Genomic DNA, 18,297 nt, shown 5'->3' on the forward strand with positions numbered 1-18,297 from the left:
CGTGTGGGCAAAACAAGTAATGCCCACACACCTTTTTTCCCCTCCCGATCCCTCTCACACGCCCCGTACGTTAGGCCCTCGTACCTCGTGGTCCCGCATGCCCCGCGTGACAGTCACCGCGCGTCCCGCAGTTGCCATGGTCCAGACCCTCGTCCATGTTCGCTTAACTGTAGTTGCCATGTCGCTGAACTTCGGTTGGCATGTCGGACAACTACAGTTGCTATGGTTGCTCAACTGTAATTGCCATGTATGGTCTGGTCTACTACAGTTGCCATGAATTCAAAATTTTAGAAGTTGCCACCCACTAACACTAGGGCAGTTGCCATGTAGCACTACAAAAAGGCTTGGCAAAAAAAACATGTTCAGGTAAAAGAGAGAGTTGCCATGTGCCATGCAAAAACACATAGCAATTCGGGTAAAAGAGAGTTGTCATCTGCTTACAAGCAAAGCTAGGGCAGTTGCCATGTACCCTGCAGAAACACATGGCAACTGCCAGCTTTGGGTGTGGGCGAGGAGATGGGCGTGTGGACGAAGTGATAAACGCCCACACACCAGCCCCCTCTGCGTGCGTGAAAACTGATGTGTGAGCGAATTACTAAACGCCCATACACCAGCCCCCCGTGTGGTGAAAAAGGACGCGTGGGCGACCGGATGAATGCCCACACACCAGCTTAGTCCTACATGGCACACAAAAACTGCTAGAACGCGCCAAGATTCGTGTAGAATTGGTTGGACGGTCCATGCGTGTGAGCGAGTTGACAGACGCCGGCACGTGTGAGCGCTAGTGTCTCCCATGACACGTACATTTCGATCTTCTGTTTTTGTCCTCCGCCGCAAGAAAGGTATAAAAGATTTGCCATGACCGCACGAGTTGCCATCAGCCCGCGGGTGCCCGTGCCCGGTCGACGACGCACGCTCATTGGCACATCGCGCCTCACCGACGGCCAAACCCCGCTGGGCGCCACCCGGCACCGGCCGCGAGCTTCCCTGCGGCCGAGGACAAAGGCAGCCAGCAGAGCACGAGCGCTGCGAGGTGACGTCCCGGAGCCGACAGCCTTTTTCCCGGTTGCCTCCAACGACGGGGCGGGCGGCGGCTCGGTCCGACGGGAAGCCGGATTTGGACAGGCGTCAAGGACGACGGGGCCGCCACGTGGGCCGCCGGGGCCGCTCCGGCGGTGCCTCTATATTGCGCGCGTCGACCTCCCCACCCTTCGCGTGCACGTAACTGGATTTTTCTGAACATTTCCGTCGTGCCACGCCCGCTGTTACCAGACGAGACACACGAGCCTATCGAAGCCGTAGGCATTGGTACGAATGCAATCTAACGGATCACGGAAAGCAGCCGTGTCCGCGGACCTCTTCTTCAGTAGATAAACTGGGTGCTACGTGGTATTGCCATGCCAATGGCTGCGAGATGTGGGTTTGGCGGGGACACATGATCGAGTGTATGCAGTCTGCCTTTCTCTCCTTCGTCCCCCTTACAAAAAGGTGCCCCCGGGTTTCTTTTACCGCGACACTGAGCACACCTCACACAAGCAGACGTCACGGAAGAATAAACAGAGAAGAGAATTTGCTGCCTACGTAAGTGCGGTAGAAAAACAGAGGGAGCAACGAGCCAAGGTCAACGCAGAAGTCACCAGAGGTTCCTGACGCTGAATTATCCAAATTCCAACGACTAACCATATTAGCCAACGGAGCCCATCAAAATTTGCCAGCACTATTAATCTGCAACGCTGCTACTATCCACTGGTTAGCTTAATCTGTCGAAGCTGAAGCCCAAACAAAAACAGCCATTGTGTTTTACAAGGTACCAGAGAACTGAAAAATAGAAAACGCAGGGAGAATTGAGCAACTCCGGCAGCCATCGGCCCATCACCGCCCACATCGCTTCAGTTCACAAGGGCAACAAGGCTACAGGTACTGGAAGTCTACAGGTCAGATCCTCATGACATGATTTCATCAATCACCACCAGAACCCAGCAACAATAAACCAGCTAATATATACATCAGCAAGACAAAACAAAACCCAGCATCTGAAGCTTGACTCAGAAGCAGCACCGTAGAAGAAATGAGGAGACACTAGCCACATCTTCGCGCCATGATTCAGTTACCTCCCACACCCTCCGGCCGTGCACTGCTATGAAAACTTCATTTGCTATCAGTACCAACATTCTTATGCCCCACCTTAACATTTCTTGACTTTCAAGATTTACCTGCAAATAGTTGTAGTCATCAAGCCACCTAATAATCATATTAGCTGGTTAAAGAAACTTGTTTTTCTTTCTTTGGTTTTTTCATCTGATAACAAATCCAGCCAGTAGATTTTCTTGAGAGTGCAGATATGATGAAAGCGAGAGAAAGAAAGAGAAAATCCAACCGGATCACCTGCTACCATCGTGCATGATATATAGTTTAGGGCTCCCGGGAAGCTCGGCTTCCTTTCTTTCTTGTTCCTCCGAGTCAAATAAAGATCGCTTTGTTCCGGCGAGAGAACGTGATCTGTGCCTGCTCCGCCCTCACCCTTGTACTACTATCTGTTGGTTACCATGGCACTAATGCTTAATCTAGCTAGCCCACTCAGTCCGCAATAATACTCCTCAACAGAAAATAGCTAGCCACTAGGAGAAGAAGCAGATAGACAGAGACACACCAACAAATATGGATGTAAACATGGAAAATAAATGGGAGAAATCATAAAGTAACCACTGCTTCACCCTTTTTTTTTGCTCTCCTTTCAAAAAGAGATCTCTTTCAAAAAAACTGTCAACATTTCCTTAGCATCGACAAAAGAACTGTTTATTAGTGGGCTGCCACTTCCTAAACACTGGACGACATGTATCGGCGGCTGCCTAGTAGGCAAGAGGTGGCCGCCTACTCATTCTGGCGTGCCAGTGCCTAGCCAGTTGCCCACACACATCACCAAGCGCGTAGCACGTAGTACCTTTAAATATACACGTCACAATTCTAGATTTTACAACTCGTTTCCCTCCTCCCCTCCCCAGACTTTAGACTTGTTCCTTCGGCTCATCACCTCCAACTCCAAGACCAGGAGAACCTTCGTTCGTTCTCCTCCAGTTCTACTTCCCCAAATCAAATCAAATCAAATCCCAATACATGAGAGCTAGCTCCTTCTAGAAGCGTAGTACGTATCTTTCCTGCAAGACAAGAAGCAGCACATGCGACAAGATTAAGGTACCTCTTATTTCTCTCTCAATTTTCAGCTCCTCGGTGTGTTTTTCAGTAAACCCTTCCATTGCTTCAAGACGAAACTAGCCGGGCACAAACATCAAGCGTCAGCTCCGTGCACCATGAGGCCTAGCACTGCTTTTGGAGCAGCAGTACGAGTACTAGGCACATGCCACTTATTAATTTCCAGCTCAGCTAGCTAACCCCCACTTGACACCATTTCCGTCATGTCATATGCTTTGTCTCTCTTTCCCACAAAGGAACTGCCAACTCTCCTTCCATTCGCTCAACTTGCACCCTCCTCCGTTCTGATTCAGATTATCAGTGCAGGAACAAGCGAGGCTGATTAAAGGCGCACGTTCCGGTTCAGATTATAAGTGCGGCCGCTGAGCGAAGCCCAAAAGGCTCACCGTAAAGCAAGGAGCAAAGGTGAGGATCTTTCCGTCGCTTTTGCACTTCTTGTGCTATCAATCAGAATCAGGGTGCGTGTTTCCCTTTGATCTCCATGCTTGCTTCCTGGCCACTTCGTGTCCTGGTCGTCAGTGTCTTAGAACAGTTGGTTGATTGCTGAGCTTTGGTTTCACTCGACAGGTTCCTTGGGATAAACTTTTTTCCTTGATCTCCAGTCTTCACTACCAGGTGACCGGCTCTCCGACAAATTCATTCGTGCAGATAGGGTAGCGCCCATGGGTTGTGGGGCGTCGAAATGGAAGGATCCCGGTGTTGTGCGCCGGGGGAGGCCAAGAAGCGTCGGGGAGGTGGTCGTCTTCCTCCCAGGGCTGAGGGTACCAAGAACCGTAGACTTCCCGCAGTCTCTCGGGGATCACCTCGACACGAGCACGGTGGAGAGGCTGTCGGCTCTACGAGCAACGGTCGTGACAATGGCAATGCAGGAATCGGCCATGGCCCTGAAGCCGCGGCGAAGGACGACGCGGCACGGTGTGTAGAGGGTCTCCTGCTTGGCTGCTACATATGTGAAATATATATATGAGGGGTTTTGTTTTGATTTGAACCCCTTGGTTGGTTTTCAGGAGGATCTGGCACTGCTAATCTTCTCCAGGCTTTGGAAGAGTACCTGCCGGTTCTGCTAGGGCTGGTGAAAGAAAGTGAGCATCCTATCATACAGTGTTTTGCTTCGGTTTTATGATGGTGCTTTCTGGCTGATTCATCATGCGTGCTGCCGCAGGCAGTGATCTGAGAAACAAAGTGCAGTTTGTTTGGGCTAACCAAGAGGACGATTCTGAGGTAAGGATGGGGTACATACATGTTCAGAGATGATCCCCTGGTAAAAGATGCTCAAATTTACTTCATGGTTTGGTTGCAGGAGACATCCATGGCCGATGCTTGGTATGAGGTGCTGTCTGTGCTGCACCTCATGGCCATGGTGTGCTTCCTGCAGGCCAACTCGCTGCTGCTTCCGAGGTCATACGGCGACGGCCAGGGGCCGAGAGTATCTGAAGGTTAGTCATTCGGTACTTACATCTTGGATCAAGAGCATTGTAAAATTTCATGATTTAGTGCACTGATAAGTGCTAACGACACAAAAAAACACGTGTACGGCGCAGAGAGCAGGCGAGCCACTGTTGATGTTTTCTTGAAAGCAGCTGGGTACTTGGATTGTGCAGTTAATCAAGTACTTCCGCAGATACCGCCTGAAAAAAGGTTTAATTCTTGGTTATATCAGTTTATGAATCTCAATGAGCCCAAGTTTAGGATGACGTCAACTGAACTCTTTGATCTTAATTTCAGAAGGGCACTCCCAGTAGATCTAGTTGAAGGAAATCTAAAAGCTCTTAGCTTGCAAGGACTTGGCCAGGTACTCTTCAGTAATTTGACAAAAAAAAAATTTGCAAAGTATAAGGCCCTTCTTTACAAACGGAATACATTATGGATTAGCTCATAACCTCATCCAAAACTGAACTACTTCAACTCTGTCACATTGATTGCAAGTAAATCTGGTATATAGAGATGTTTGAGTGACTTATCATCTTGAAATGCTACAGGGAGTTGATATGCAACTTGGATTGGCAATTGATAATCCAAAGGCCACTTTAGCAGTCAAACGGCGTTTAGCTTGCGAGATGGTCAAATATTGGCAGCAGGTGTTTCTTCTTTCTCTCAGATCTATTTTCAAGGGCTTATGAAGTCATGAGCATATGGGTCTGTTCTTTCGCATCATACTTCATCATTTTCTTTTTGCATTCAACAGCTATTGTGAAATCTTTTTGTACTTTAATCTATAAATTATTGTTCTACAGATTAAGGATAGCATACCAGAGCTTCCTTTGTCGGATGGATGGGCGAAAAAGCACACACTATTTGTAAAGTGGAAGTATGCTGAAGCAAAGGTGTGCATACCAGCTTACCACTATTTTCTCATAGTTACCGAAAAAGGGTTTCCCCCCGCTTTGTATTCCAAAGCAACCAACACCGAGATAAAGATCGCTGTGGCGAGCAGCACGACACACCAAAAGAAAAGGAAGAAGAAACAAATGCCAACCACGGCAGCTCGGCAAAGCGCGGATGACCCGCCACCGCGGCGCCCACCGGATACAAACCACCACAGACTGAGGTTCCGAACCGCCGTGTACCAAGCAGCACCTCCAAGAAGGAATGCGACGCCGACGACGCTACTACCCGGACGAGTCCTAGGGTTTCCCCCGGCACGCGGAGGGAGGTGGGGGGTGAATACCACCGACACCCTCCAGGAAGGAATGGTGGCACCCGCAGGTGTCACTGCGTCGGGGCTGAAGCCGGCAGGGATTTCTCCCGCATTCCCAGACCCAACCGCCCAACCGGATGGAACCGACCCGCCAAACCGTCGCCCACCCCCATGCGCCAACACAGTAGCGCCGCCACCAACACCGCCTCACTACGAACACCACCACGAGGCCAAGAGGACCGGAGAAAAGCGCACCACGACGGGAGCAGCAACACCGACGCCGAGCGGGAGGGAACCACCTCCACCGCCGTCGTGTGGGAGGCCCATGCCTCCGGCACCATCGCGGTAGCCGCCCGGACATGGCCGCGGGGCATGCCGGGCCACCCCTGGCCCAGCCAGGCCCAAAGCGGGCCCGTTAAGCCCCGCCGGCCACGATGCAGCAGGTCGGCGTCGGCGCCGCCAGCACCCAGCCACTCGTCGCGTCTCCCCCGCCTCCCAGAAGCCACGCCGGAGACGATCCCCACCGCCGGCCCGCCCAGGCCCAGATGGGGCCCGAAGGGCCCAAATCTGGGCCGAGCGGACGACACCAGATCGCGCCGCCCCGCCGCCCAGCTGTCCGCCTGCGTCGCGCCACGGAGCCCCGCCGCCACGCCAGACCGTCGCCGCCGAAGTCCACCCCCCCCCCCCCCCCCCCGGAGCAGCTCCGCCCGCGCCGGAGAGCGACCGGGAGGGGAAGGGCAGGGAGGCCGCCGCCACCGGCAGCCGCGGGCGCCGGCGACGGCGGGGGGAGGGAGGGAGGGAGGGGGGGCTGGAGGGAGGAGGAAGGACGCGCGGCCGGACGCCCGTGGGGGGGCGACGCGGTCGCGAACATGTTAGTTATTTTGATTTTCAAATTGCAAATGTGTTCCATGGCTTGAAATGGAAAAAAATTATTTGGATGCCACCAATGGTGGAGCTACGTGAGGGCAAAACTCAGCCGTGTACCGCCCAGCTCAGGAGCAGAACTCAGCCGTGTACTCTTCGACGCGGCGACAGATAGATAATATGTAGATCTCTTTACCTTGCTATCTAGAGACATTTAAATCGGTACTGTTGCTCTTTATATTTTTGTCAGGCTGCTGCATACTACTTCCATGGGTTGATTCTTGATGAGGGAAACACCGAGAAATCACAAGAGATGGCAATATCATCCCTACAAGCGTCAGAGGAGTTTCTGAAAGAGAGCAAAAGAGCCTCTAAGGCCTTCCATTCAACTCCTCCGACATCAAGGTCAGTTGACAATTTTTAGTCTTCTTTAGGATTTGATTTACCTGTCCCAAATCTACTACTGTGCCATTTGGTGATTTCTAGGCCTAGTATGAACAAGCTAGCGCAAGGAGGATATAATTCCGAGGAGCCTGCTATTTGAAAGCTATTGTTGCATAGTAGCCTCTGTGTCACAAGATGCACACAGTCATTATTGTTGCATTGCATAATACTCCCTCCGTTCCTAAATATAGGACCCTGATAAGTGCCACACGTGTGGCACGAAGCAATTCCGCTCTGACGTTTTTTGTTGGCAAGTTTAGTTACCCGAGGATGGCAACTTTAGTTGTGAAGCATGGCAACTTTCTGTTTGGATGGCAAGTATCAGTTTTTTTGGTTTTTTTTTCGGATGGCAGCTTTAGAGTAAAAACGTCAGGGCGGTGTTACTTCGTGCCACACGTGTGATGCTTATCATTTGGGTAAATATAAGCCTTTTTATAGATTCAGATGCAGACTACATACGGAGCAAAATGAGTGAATCTACACTCTAAAATATGTCTATATACATCCGTATGTAGTCCATATTGAAATCTCTAAAAAGGGCTTATATTTAGAAACAGAGGGAGTAGTTGAATATTTTAACTTGCAGAGTTTTGTTTGAAGCAATCAAAATGGAGACTGAATTTTGAACATGTAATGTTGCAGGATCTCAACTCCTTTCGGAACAACCAAACATCTCTTGGACATGATCCCAAAAGAGACATTAAGCAAGCTCCAGAATAACCAGGACCTTAACACCCAAGAAAGGTAATACTAATATTTTCTAGAAGGGGTGACAATTATTTACCTTTAATGAAACAGATGTTAATCATAAATATTTTCTAAATTCAGACCATCAAATACCGGAGTCAGCCAGATCATCACACCGCCGCCTCCATTGCCAGATTTCCCTTTGGCCCTAAATCCTGAGGAATATGAGCTCCCCCAATTAGACCCACTGTTGAAGAAGGAAGCTAACCACTAATGAAGTTTCGTTACCAAGCTCAGGCAAGAAAGAAGGCCTTCTTCTAAAAGGGATAACTCCTCCGCAGCTGAAAAAGAGCATAAATTCTGCAACACTTTAGAGGGCAACAGTGAGAAACGAAGTCTATTACGCCGAATGTTAGAAAGAAAAACAATTTTATTAATGTCGACCAGTTAAAATGAATTACCAAGCTAGTCCAAGGATCTGAAGAGCATTGTACAGACAGATATTTTCGTTTGAATTACACAAATGCTTTTGTTGACAGATTTCTAGCCACCAACTGTGCTAGAAATGTGTATAAAGCAAGCATCCAGTATATCCTTTCACCCGGTGCTGCTTACTAAAATCACAGGATGGATTTCAGTCCATTCTGTGAACTTCTGTGATCCTTTTTTGGTGTCAAAAAGTGCTAAAAGGGGACCCGCAACCTGTTTAACTTCAAGAGATTCTTTTTTTTACGGAGAACTTCAAGAGAAATTATATGTACGTAATGCGCATATTACATGACACATAGTTGGATAAAAACAATATTATGGCAGTACATATTTTGAGACATGGTGCTTCCACAGTTGAACTTTAACAGATAGTACTAAGAGTGGTTACTAGCCGAGGATAGCCCTTGAAGCGCACACAAATAACAGGTTTCATGATTTTGAAAATAGAATTCATTACGAAGGACCATACAATGGATCCTCGATCTAAATAATGTATAACTCGTCCATAAGAAGAAATGATTTTATTTACATTTTTAGAACATTCAATTTTACATAATTCATCGCAATCAAGAAGCTCAAATATTAGAACAATATTGCACAATGCACCGAACATGCATACAACATTACAATCACTAACAGATCAATTTTTAACAAGTTAGATTACATGAATAATTCTTGAGGTCGGACATATGAGGAATTCCAAGGGAATGTCAGTATGATTTGTAATCTCCTCAACAACTATAACACCATAATTCCAAGGTGAGATACCAATAGAGAATGGCGCTAGAGCTTCAATATGTTGATGTCATGAAAACTCGAGCCAGGAGCAGATCAAGTGAAAAATTACTGATGAGAAAACCACCAAAATTGTACAGGTATGATGGCACTGATGTATAAATCAATCCTGTCGCTTTGGCATGTGAATCACGCATCGCAAACACCTGTTTTGTAGCATCAGTTCAAGCGCTTTGTTGATGTCACTGAATGGCATATCATGTGTGACAAGGCCATCAACTTGGATTTCCTGAGAAGTTACATGACAGAATGGTCAATGCATATTTGAGGTCTACGCTTTCCAAATAATTTGTCGCGGTTGAAAACTATATTACACATGCCACATGTATTGAATCTATTTTGTGTGGCAACTGTTGATTCTGCAATGTCTCGTCCATTATACTAGTATCATGTCTAGTTGCCTCAACCATCTCACGCCACACTAAAGAGGGACAGACTAATTACACCAAGACGAATAATGAAGTTCAGTTGCTTAATTTAGCATTGTTAACTGAAAGTTGGAAAAAGCATTACAAAACATTTGGTTCTGCAACAGTTTTCCAAATTACCTTGTTTGCGTACTTCTCCACTAACAAAGGTATGTCAGATTTGGGTCTCCATCCTCCAAACAAAGACCCCTTCAGTGTTCTTCCAGAGAGAAGCAATCCATAATGAGCAGAAACTTCTGGTTTTGCTTTTGGTACACCAAGAGTTACAGTCAGTCCCCATCCCTGACAAGACCAAACATGAGAGGAGAAAATGCATCTGAACATAATAGTAAACTTTGTGGCACACGATTACTAGAAATGAAAAAGATGAACAGAAAATTACATCAGAACATGATTGCAATGCAGTCGAGACTACTCCAGTATCACCCACACATTCAAAAGAGTAATCAGCCCCTCCATCAGTAAGCCATTTTACTACCTGAAAGGATGAAAATAAATATCATTCCTATGTTGTTTAGGTTGGGATCAATGAGTTAAAAGTTAAAACATTAGAAATGAAAACCAGTACCACAACAATATTTTGACCTATACTGGCAAAGTATGTTGGACAAGTATTGCCTAGGAAAAGAACTTTTGTGATCTTGCTTTATTTTAAGATTTTATGAAATTTAAATGTTAGCACAGTCTATGAGTGAGCACATCAGTTTGTTTGCGTAAACAGAATGCCAATTGTACACCAAAGATGCAGTTAAGATAGTCATATAAACTGTAATTGATTAGTAGTTCAAGTTTCTCAGTCAATTTGATCTAATTTAATTTTTCCATATGCCTCCCCTAACCGAGGGAGCCCGGTTCCACAATCATCATGTAACGAAGCAAACCCAAAAACTTCAGGAAAAGTACCTGCTGAACAGGCTCATTCAGTTCGGCAGGATTAATAAAATCTGTAACACCAAAAGCCTTCCCTGTGCCACAGACACACCAAGTAAGTTCACAGAAAAATATTGCTACAGAAGCATACAGTTATTATTTTGTACTGCAAAAATACCCTTTTCTTGCTTATCAGGATTGGTATCTACTCCAATAATCTTGGAAGCTCCCCGTAGCTTAGCACCTTGAGCGACCTAAATCAGCAGATTGGGCCTCAGAATTGCATTTCTCGATATGTGTTTTCAACTTACATACAATAGCAGCCTCCGTAGATACTCACCGAAAGTCCTACTGTTCCCAGACCAAATATAACTACACTTGATCCCTTGGATACATCAGCAACATTCCAAGCCGCGCCAAGGCCTAAAGAACGGATTTATAACATATAAACAGCGGATGATCAGATACCATTAAAACATGCCACCACGGAAGATGACTGAATAATTTGAACACCAACAATTCTTCGCACCAAACAAATACTACTATATAGCTTCAGAAGGAGAAGGGCATGGGGCAAAGTAAAGGGTACCTGCAGAGGCGCCGCAGCTGAGCAGGCATATCCTGTCCATGGGCATGGTGGGGCTGACCTTGACCGCGCAGCCAGAGTGGACAACCGCGTACTCGCTGAAGCTCGACACGGCGCAGTAGTGGTACACGGGCTTCCCGCCGATGGAGAAGCGGGTGGTCTGGTCGCTGTGCATGACGCCCTTCCTCTCCAGGCCGAGCGTCTGGCACATGTTGCTTTTCCCCGACACGCAGTGCTTGCAGCTCATGCATTCCCCGATGAAGACGGTGAGCGCGTGGTCTCCCACCTGGAACTCGGTCACTCCTTCCCCGACGCTCTCGACCACCCTGCAGACCGAAGGTGTTAGGCTGTCAGCATTGTGACTTGTGTAAGCAGTGAAGCAAAAGGAGAGAGCGAGAGAGATTGTGATACGGACCCGGATGCTTCGTGCCCGAAAATTCTGGGGAACAGATCGGGCTGCGCCTGCGGTTGGGAACAGAGTTCAGAGGAGATGGCGATCAGACAAGACTGGAATGAATAAGATGCAAATGCAGGGGAGTCGGAGGGTGCCGGTGCGTACCGTGGACTGCCACTGGGTGACGTCGCTGCGGCAGATGGAGGTGGAGACGACCTTGACGCGGATCTCCAGTGGCCCCGGCGGGGCGACCTCCACGTCCTCCATCACCAGCGCCTGCCCCGGCCCCCATGCCACCGCCGCTGCACGCCACCAAACACCGACGAGTCAGGAGAACACACACGCGCACGCACGCGACGAAACCAGAAGGGCGGATTGGTCACCTCGGCAGGTGATGACCGCCGGAGGGGAGGACGACGATGCAGCGGCGGCCATTGCGGGAGATTTGCCTGCTCGTTTGCTGTCTGCGCGAATTCTGGTGGAGAGAAGTCAAACAATCATCGCTCCTTGGTTTCGCTTTAGTAGGGGAGGGGTAGGTAGGTAGGAATGCCCCTGCCGCTACCTACCGCCGTTGCTCAATGCTGCTGCCCGCCAACACTGTAACAAGAAACTTGAACAACTTATTACTGTCAGGAAAGAGCGCGCATAAGCAACGGCTCGGAACCACCTGAAGTTTGTCAATTCGAGGCCGCAAAATAACACGATCTAGGCAACCTTCATAGCCGTCGGGAACAAAAAGAGAACTCTCTCTGCTTACAGAACTTGCATCGGAACTTGGAAGCCCAATAATCCAACGCAACTGTTTGTATAGACATATCTGTAGCTTTTTATGCATCGATAACAATGACAAATGTACAATGATTACATTTTTAATCAGGAGACATCATTAGCATTCAGCACTACAAATGTACTGTAGAAACGATTCACAGGGTAATCAGGGGTGATATCTGTACATGTTAGCTGCCTAGGCAATTGGGGAAAATTGTGAGCTCTTAGTTGCAATGGACACAGAGCTCATAGTCATATCTTTTTCTTGTCTTCCTTAGGTCTGATCATCTGTACAGGAGCGGCTGGAATACGGGCCCACCACTCTTTAATTCGTCTTCGGAACTTCTCTGTGTGTTGCTTCCTTAATGGCATCTCCCTCGTGTAAACCTCCAGGACTGCCATCAGGAGCAGATGCTTAGGAGGCATCAACACGACAACCGCAGCTGCAACAAGAAGTGCCACTGCGACTATTTCAGTTGCCTGCATACCCAAAAATTGGAGATTAGCATTATGACGGTTTGATCTCACTGCATAGTTACAAAGAAAACTTATTTTGAAATGATGTGCAATGCTAAATGTAACCTATCACAGATGTTTAGATGCATATTGGGCTAGAAATGGCTCATATCTAACAAGCCGAATAAATGTTATAACTAAGTTGTACTATCAAATTGTAAAACAAAATACACCAAGTGTTAGTCATGTCAAGGGATCGTTTATCATAGGTATATCGAAGCACTGTGAGTTTGCTAGGCTATATCCCTCAATAAACAGACCCGTATTCGAAAGCAACAGCAAGGACAAACCTTTGGAACAGCTGCAAACAAGAGAGCTCTGAACTTGAGAAGAACAATATTTACAGCCTGTAGGGTGTCTTCCAACTTGGATATAGCTTCCTGCAGGATCAAGATTTGCTCGACAGGATTTTTAGCTGGAGGGGGTCTTACTTCAAGCACTTCCAACAGTTTCCCTTCTTCACTGTACTTATGCCAAAGCATAACGACAGCAAAGACTATGAAAACAGAGGGTACAGTGTAACTGACAAGCCCGCTACATAACAAAGAAAAGACATACTAAGCAAAGCGATATACGTAAGCATACTTGATAAGATCCTGCAACCACAACGAAATTACCTTTGGATAACATAGAGGATAAAAGCTAAGAACAAAAATGATTTCAGAGGATCTTCCCACTTGGTTAAAGAGTAAATAAGTTTGCCTGCATGAATGAACGAAAAAAGTATCTCCTGCAAAATAAGGGCCAACCATCAGAAATCAAATAGCAATAATGTACTTGTACAATACACCACTTGGGTGTGACCATTGGAAAAGAACAATTTAAGTTGATCTTATCAGCACACCTGCATGAGGGCTACATTTGCATCAAGACCTTCCACCTTCACTTGATCAACTGTAGCACGTGCTGCCTCTATTCTTTCAGAATAAAGAAATGACTCTTGCAAAGCAGCCTCCAGAGATTTTGTTACACCAACACAAACAGCACAAAAGCTTATCTCCTTTCCAGTTTCATTTTTTCTCTTCAGCAAGTTAAATCCCATTCTAGAGAGAGCATATAATGAAAATGGTACAGAATGAGTCTGCGGTGCTTTGTCAACTGCTGGCTCAGTTGCCAAATGGCTCAATGAAGTGTCCAACAGTTGGAAGTAGTTGTTGTATAGGGCCTCTAATACCATATCTCCTTTTGGGAGCTTTTCAGCTAAGCTAAAAGTGAGTGTTGTCTTAAAGTGAGAGGGAGCAATATGAAAAGCTTCTTTCACAGCAGAGTATCTCAAGATGCCCAGGACAGCCTTTGAGAGTGCTTCTGCTCTCTGAATATCTTCAAGGTTGAATTTTCTGATAAATCTATTCACCTGCATTACTTCACGAGTGATTGCTAACCAATAGTTTCTTCGTGAGGGGCTCCCTAACTCAGGAAAGTCGAAATAAATTGGTTCTGTTCTGCAAATATGGTGCTGTTAGTTTTGAAGGAAACCTATGAAAGTACACCTACAGTGGTCAGTAACATAAGTACTAGAGAACTCTTCCCATTTCAATACTTACAAAGTGCTTGATTTGTACATCACAGCTTTATCAAACAGACGAACACCCAATGGTCCAGTAAAATCTCGCTTGATCACTTGATTTGAATCTGTTGCTAAATCATATTTAACAATCTTATCACCATAACCAACTCTGATACTCTGAAAATAAAGAGCATGTGTTGTAAGGATCAATGTTCCTGCCAAAAATAAAGAGATGATTAGTGGATTCCTAAAATGAAGCATGCCTGCAAAATGAAAATCAAATGCCAGTCAGTCAGTTCACCTGGCCAAGCTGATATCCCAATATGCTGCAATACAGGATGAATAGGCTTGTCACCATCAATAGCTACGATACATTCCCCAGCATCAAGATTAAAACTTGAAGCAAGGGATGACTGCATAACTCCTTTGATAGATCTGAATACCCTACATAATAACATGGATATTTCTCTTAATGTATTTACTGAATCAACCATAGATTCATAGCATACCCTTTTCCTGGTCAAAAGGTTTGTTTGGGAAAGCTTCTAAATCAATGTCCCCGAAAAAACCCTGGGGCAGGATAGAAAGCACTACCAATAAAGTATCAATTCCACAATAAAAACACCTAATGCCGCAACTATAGTTGTAGAGAATACGAACTTGGTCTATTAATTTGAAGCCATCACTAACAGTGATCAAAGGATATTCATACATTGATTCCATAGACATTAACAAAGGGTAGGGCAAATAAATAATGAGAATTTGATCATCTATAAACTGTATTCCTTACCGGTCTAAACTTTTGAGATACTTGTCGTATACAAAATAATGTAAGCGGCCACCAGATGAACACGTAAGTGCATCAAACAGATTGTGGACAGTAACCAAGTCAGCTATTATTGGGCATGAAGGCGCTATTCGTGTAAAAGCACTTAATCCAACTGTCTTCATGTCGTTGACCTAAAAATGAACAGCACTAAATCATCATGTGCACACACATGAAGAGATGTGGTCGTAACAAAAAATCAATGTTATGTAAACAGAACTAACTTGAACAGCCAAACTTGTGGAATTCGCATAGAAAATTGATCCCTCGTCTTCATCTTCAATCTCCACGGGATTACACGAGGTAGAATTCTGACAATCACAATAAATAGAAAGAATAATGAATATCATAAAGTTAGAACTGTAAATTTCTCTTCAGAAAATGCAGGTGTCATTTATTTATTTATGCTCCAAACAGCACTGTTTGATAAAGAAAAAAGGGAAGATGAATGGTATATGGTGACCAACTGTGGCAATGAAGATTTCTCACATTTTTTAGCAATCCTTCCTCAGCACCTGGGTTTTCCCAAGCAAGCATCATATCAAACATTAAACGACGAAGATTCATATCAGACAAATAGTCTGGACGTGTAGTTACTTCATGAAGAGCTTTGTGGCAGCAGTACTCTAATAGTTCTCTGGCATATGTATTGGGTTCCTTACAATTATCTGGGAAATCAGCCTCATAACTTTGCTGCAAGTTCTCAGTTGCAACAGCAAGAATCCTGAAATGTAAAACTGAGGAAGCTAAGCACTTGACTTTAGAACTAATCATTTTGAGAGGAACTGAAGTAGAAACTCGTCAGACATCACAGCAACGATATGAATGGAAGGGTATAACAGTGGAAATTTTGGGAGCGAATAAGGGTGATGTCATGTTTTAAGGCTAATTACGACGTTCTTCAAAGTATAGAACTTGACTTGATCAAAAGGTGCGTTCAGATTTAGCTGATTCGACTGTGGCTAACTTATGCTGCTTTACTTTTGCTCACACAACAAGACCAGATACAGTAAGAACCACTGTATATCTAGCAATTACTATCAAGAAACCTGGTGCTTTGCTAGGGGCCACAACTTTTTACTACATGTCAGACTAATTGCTTTATGGAATTGAGGTGTTGCTAGGTATATCCACAAAATCGTGATAGATCAGGGTGTCTTTGCAAAACATATTTAAGTTGGGTGATGAGCAATCTGGCAATCCCATCTCAGTCTCAACCATTGATAGCGAATCATATGCAACAACCAATTATCACATTTTATAGGAGTAATGACATGTGGGCATTAGCAGAGTATCAAAATCGAAGTGTGTCATATATATCAATAAATGTCCAGAAATAGATAGCTATTATTACACTCGATTTCCACAATGTAAGAATTCATTCAGAGAAATCAGCAGCCCCATCATTCAATTTTCACGGTTAGTACAAGTAGAAGCAAACGGGCCATTACCACCAATTGCTCTTTTTTTTATACGAGTAATGACATGTGGGCATTAGCAAAATATTGAAGTGTGTCATACAAATGTCCAAAAAAATAACTAGCTATTACCAATGTTCAGGAAATCGTTAACTAGTAATTGATCGGCCAGCTGGCGAGTAGGGCATTAATTGGCCAGTTAACTGATTTATAGGACGATATTTTGCATACAGGCTATTACTATACTCTCTACTTACAGAATGTAACAGTTTATGCAGAGAAAATTAGCAGTCCCATTTCCTCTCTATATGAGCTAATTTTAGATGGAAGTTAAATTACGATTAACCTGGTAGTGGTGTAACTATGCTGATTGGTCCATTCTTTTCAGTCAGTGAATCTTGGAGATGCAGAATATATCAATTGAATGTGCAGTCTAGCAAAACGGTGAAGTCGAAATTACAGACATTATGCCCTATGCATGAAGAAAGATCACCTCACTTTACGTCAATATTGGTGAGCCGTGACATGAAGAAGAAGTCCCAAACAGAGTCAATGTCAACAGTCATATATACACCAAAACCATGTGAATCCCTGAAACTCACAGGGAGATCCATTGAAGCACTATAAATTCATGTCCAACTAAAAGAGAGTATTCTAGATACATCAACTCCTGTACTCTACCCACCCCGAGGACAATAACTACTGTCTACCGCCAACGATGAGATTGAAAGCACGCTGCTATTTTTTGCTTAACGAAAGGGGAGAAAATAAGTAATACAGAAACGCACGCAGGCGCTTCCTATCGAATTAAGCAAATTAAATTAACAGTCAGCGAGCAATCATATCATAGGTGCTGAACAGGCTAAGATGATTTCAGATATAGGAGCATTTAAGCACACGCCTCAGATGAACCGATCCAACGAATTTGGGGCAAGCAATCAGCAACAGTTGGGTGAGTGAGTCGAGGAGCAAAGAGTACATGGCTTGAATCGAACTTCAACCCTCGACCCCTACTACTAGTAGTCTTCTATACGGAGCGAGTTTGAGGTTGGGAAGGCCCCTGCGTACCGTGAGCAGCGGGAGACGACCGAGTTGGCAACGGACGAGAGCTGCGGGATGCCTCCGTCGGCGGCGCCGCCCTCGCCATCTGCCGCCGCGGGGGAGCGGGAGGTGGTGGAAGCGGCGAAGGCGGCGGCCGACTGGCGGGAGATGCGGGAGAGGAAGGTGCGGATGGGCTTCTCGCGCACCCACGTCTCCACGATCCCCATGCCGACCCCGCTCTCCCTCGACTCCTGCTTGACCCTTCGGGGCTTGATTGGACTGGAAGCCTTCTTCCCCTTGCTTTGAGTTGAGGGCTGTGCTGCCGGTTGCTCTTCCTTCCGTCTTCGTTTCCTCGCCTCCGTGTCGTCACGTCTCGTGCGTTTCCACCGCGGTGTATCTTACTAACCAACTGTAGGGCCAGCTGTGTATGCGCGCGGGGAATGCGGCCAGGTAGGATGACGGTGCTGACGGGGCCGCCAGCACAGTGGAAGGTGTTCTTTTTTCCATTTGAACAACGCTAACGTCCACACGTGTGGTGAGAGCGAAACCTGCCCACACGTCTTATAACACATAAACTGTGCCACGACATCGCATGCATGCATGTGGGAATCTTTTTGGATTTTCAGTTTTTAAAATGTTTTATCTCTTAAATGAAAAATCTGATTGAAGATCCGTTTTCACCATTAAATCGCTCGCGACGAGATCTTCGGAACTAGATCTCATATCAATATATTTCGACGAATTTTTTTGGTTAAAAGTTGTCATATCTATTCCACATGAATTGCCATGGTGTTTACACTGAAGTTGTCATGATAT

At 45.8% G+C, this 18,297-nt stretch overlaps 3 protein-coding genes across 12 annotated transcripts; 1 reads left to right on the forward strand and 2 right to left on the reverse strand.

Annotated features, from left to right (window-relative positions):
• The first annotated feature begins 2,905 nt into the window (after positions 1-2,905).
• On the forward strand, positions 2,906-8,443 carry LOC109731803 (uncharacterized). Of its 7 annotated transcripts, none has more exons than XM_020290976.4 (13): positions 2,906-3,192; positions 3,517-3,615; positions 3,778-4,125; positions 4,218-4,292; positions 4,373-4,431; positions 4,511-4,646; positions 4,752-4,848; positions 4,936-5,002; positions 5,190-5,288; positions 5,445-5,534; positions 6,963-7,117; positions 7,799-7,900; positions 7,985-8,443. In XM_020290976.4, the coding sequence occupies exons 3-13, from the start codon at positions 3,873-3,875 to the stop codon at positions 8,115-8,117; spliced, it is 1,266 nt and encodes a 421-aa protein (XP_020146565.1). In that variant the 5' UTR covers positions 2,906-3,192; positions 3,517-3,615; positions 3,778-3,872; the 3' UTR covers positions 8,118-8,443. The 7 variants fall into 7 exon arrangements, with proteins under 7 accessions (XP_020146565.1, XP_040248525.1, XP_020146566.1 ...); XM_040392591.3 differs by having other exon boundaries at positions 3,004-3,192; positions 3,859-4,125; XM_020290977.4 differs by having other exon boundaries at positions 3,009-3,192; positions 3,517-3,668.
• A 395-nt stretch (positions 8,444-8,838) lies between these two features.
• On the reverse strand, positions 8,839-12,330 carry LOC109731805 (alcohol dehydrogenase-like 6). 2 transcript variants are annotated; one of them, XM_073501537.1, is made up of 10 exons: positions 12,073-12,330; positions 11,789-12,002; positions 11,571-11,707; positions 11,427-11,473; positions 11,015-11,337; positions 10,766-10,848; positions 10,604-10,679; positions 10,459-10,520; positions 9,676-9,837; positions 8,839-9,356 (listed from the first exon to the last, which is right to left on the reverse strand). In XM_073501537.1, exons 2-10 carry the CDS (start codon positions 11,838-11,840, stop codon positions 9,231-9,233), a joined length of 1,068 nt encoding a protein of 355 aa, XP_073357638.1. In that variant the 5' UTR covers positions 11,841-12,002; positions 12,073-12,330; the 3' UTR covers positions 8,839-9,230. The 2 variants fall into 2 exon arrangements, with proteins under 2 accessions (XP_073357638.1, XP_020146570.1); XM_020290981.3 differs by lacking the exon at positions 12,073-12,330 and adding an exon at positions 9,938-10,033.
• On the reverse strand, positions 12,192-17,870 carry LOC109731802 (uncharacterized). 3 transcript variants are annotated; one of them, XM_040392588.3, is made up of 11 exons: positions 17,509-17,856; positions 16,787-16,912; positions 15,512-15,746; positions 15,247-15,333; positions 14,987-15,156; positions 14,498-14,640; positions 14,234-14,411; positions 13,534-14,131; positions 13,307-13,419; positions 12,980-13,223; positions 12,192-12,653 (listed from the first exon to the last, which is right to left on the reverse strand). In XM_040392588.3, the coding sequence occupies exons 3-11, from the start codon at positions 15,587-15,589 to the stop codon at positions 12,426-12,428; spliced, it is 1,839 nt and encodes a 612-aa protein (XP_040248522.1). In that variant the 5' UTR covers positions 15,590-15,746; positions 16,787-16,912; positions 17,509-17,856; the 3' UTR covers positions 12,192-12,425. The 3 variants fall into 3 exon arrangements, with proteins under 3 accessions (XP_040248522.1, XP_020146563.1, XP_020146562.1); XM_020290974.4 differs by lacking the exon at positions 16,787-16,912 and adding an exon at positions 16,934-17,031 and having other exon boundaries at positions 17,509-17,854; XM_020290973.4 differs by lacking the exon at positions 16,787-16,912 and having other exon boundaries at positions 17,509-17,870.
• Between the last annotated feature and the right edge of the window lie 427 nt (positions 17,871-18,297).

The sequence above is a fragment of the Aegilops tauschii genome, chromosome 6 (assembly GCF_002575655.3).
Source record: "Aegilops tauschii subsp. strangulata cultivar AL8/78 chromosome 6, Aet v6.0, whole genome shotgun sequence".
Taxonomy (NCBI): Eukaryota; Viridiplantae; Streptophyta; class Magnoliopsida; order Poales; family Poaceae; genus Aegilops; species Aegilops tauschii.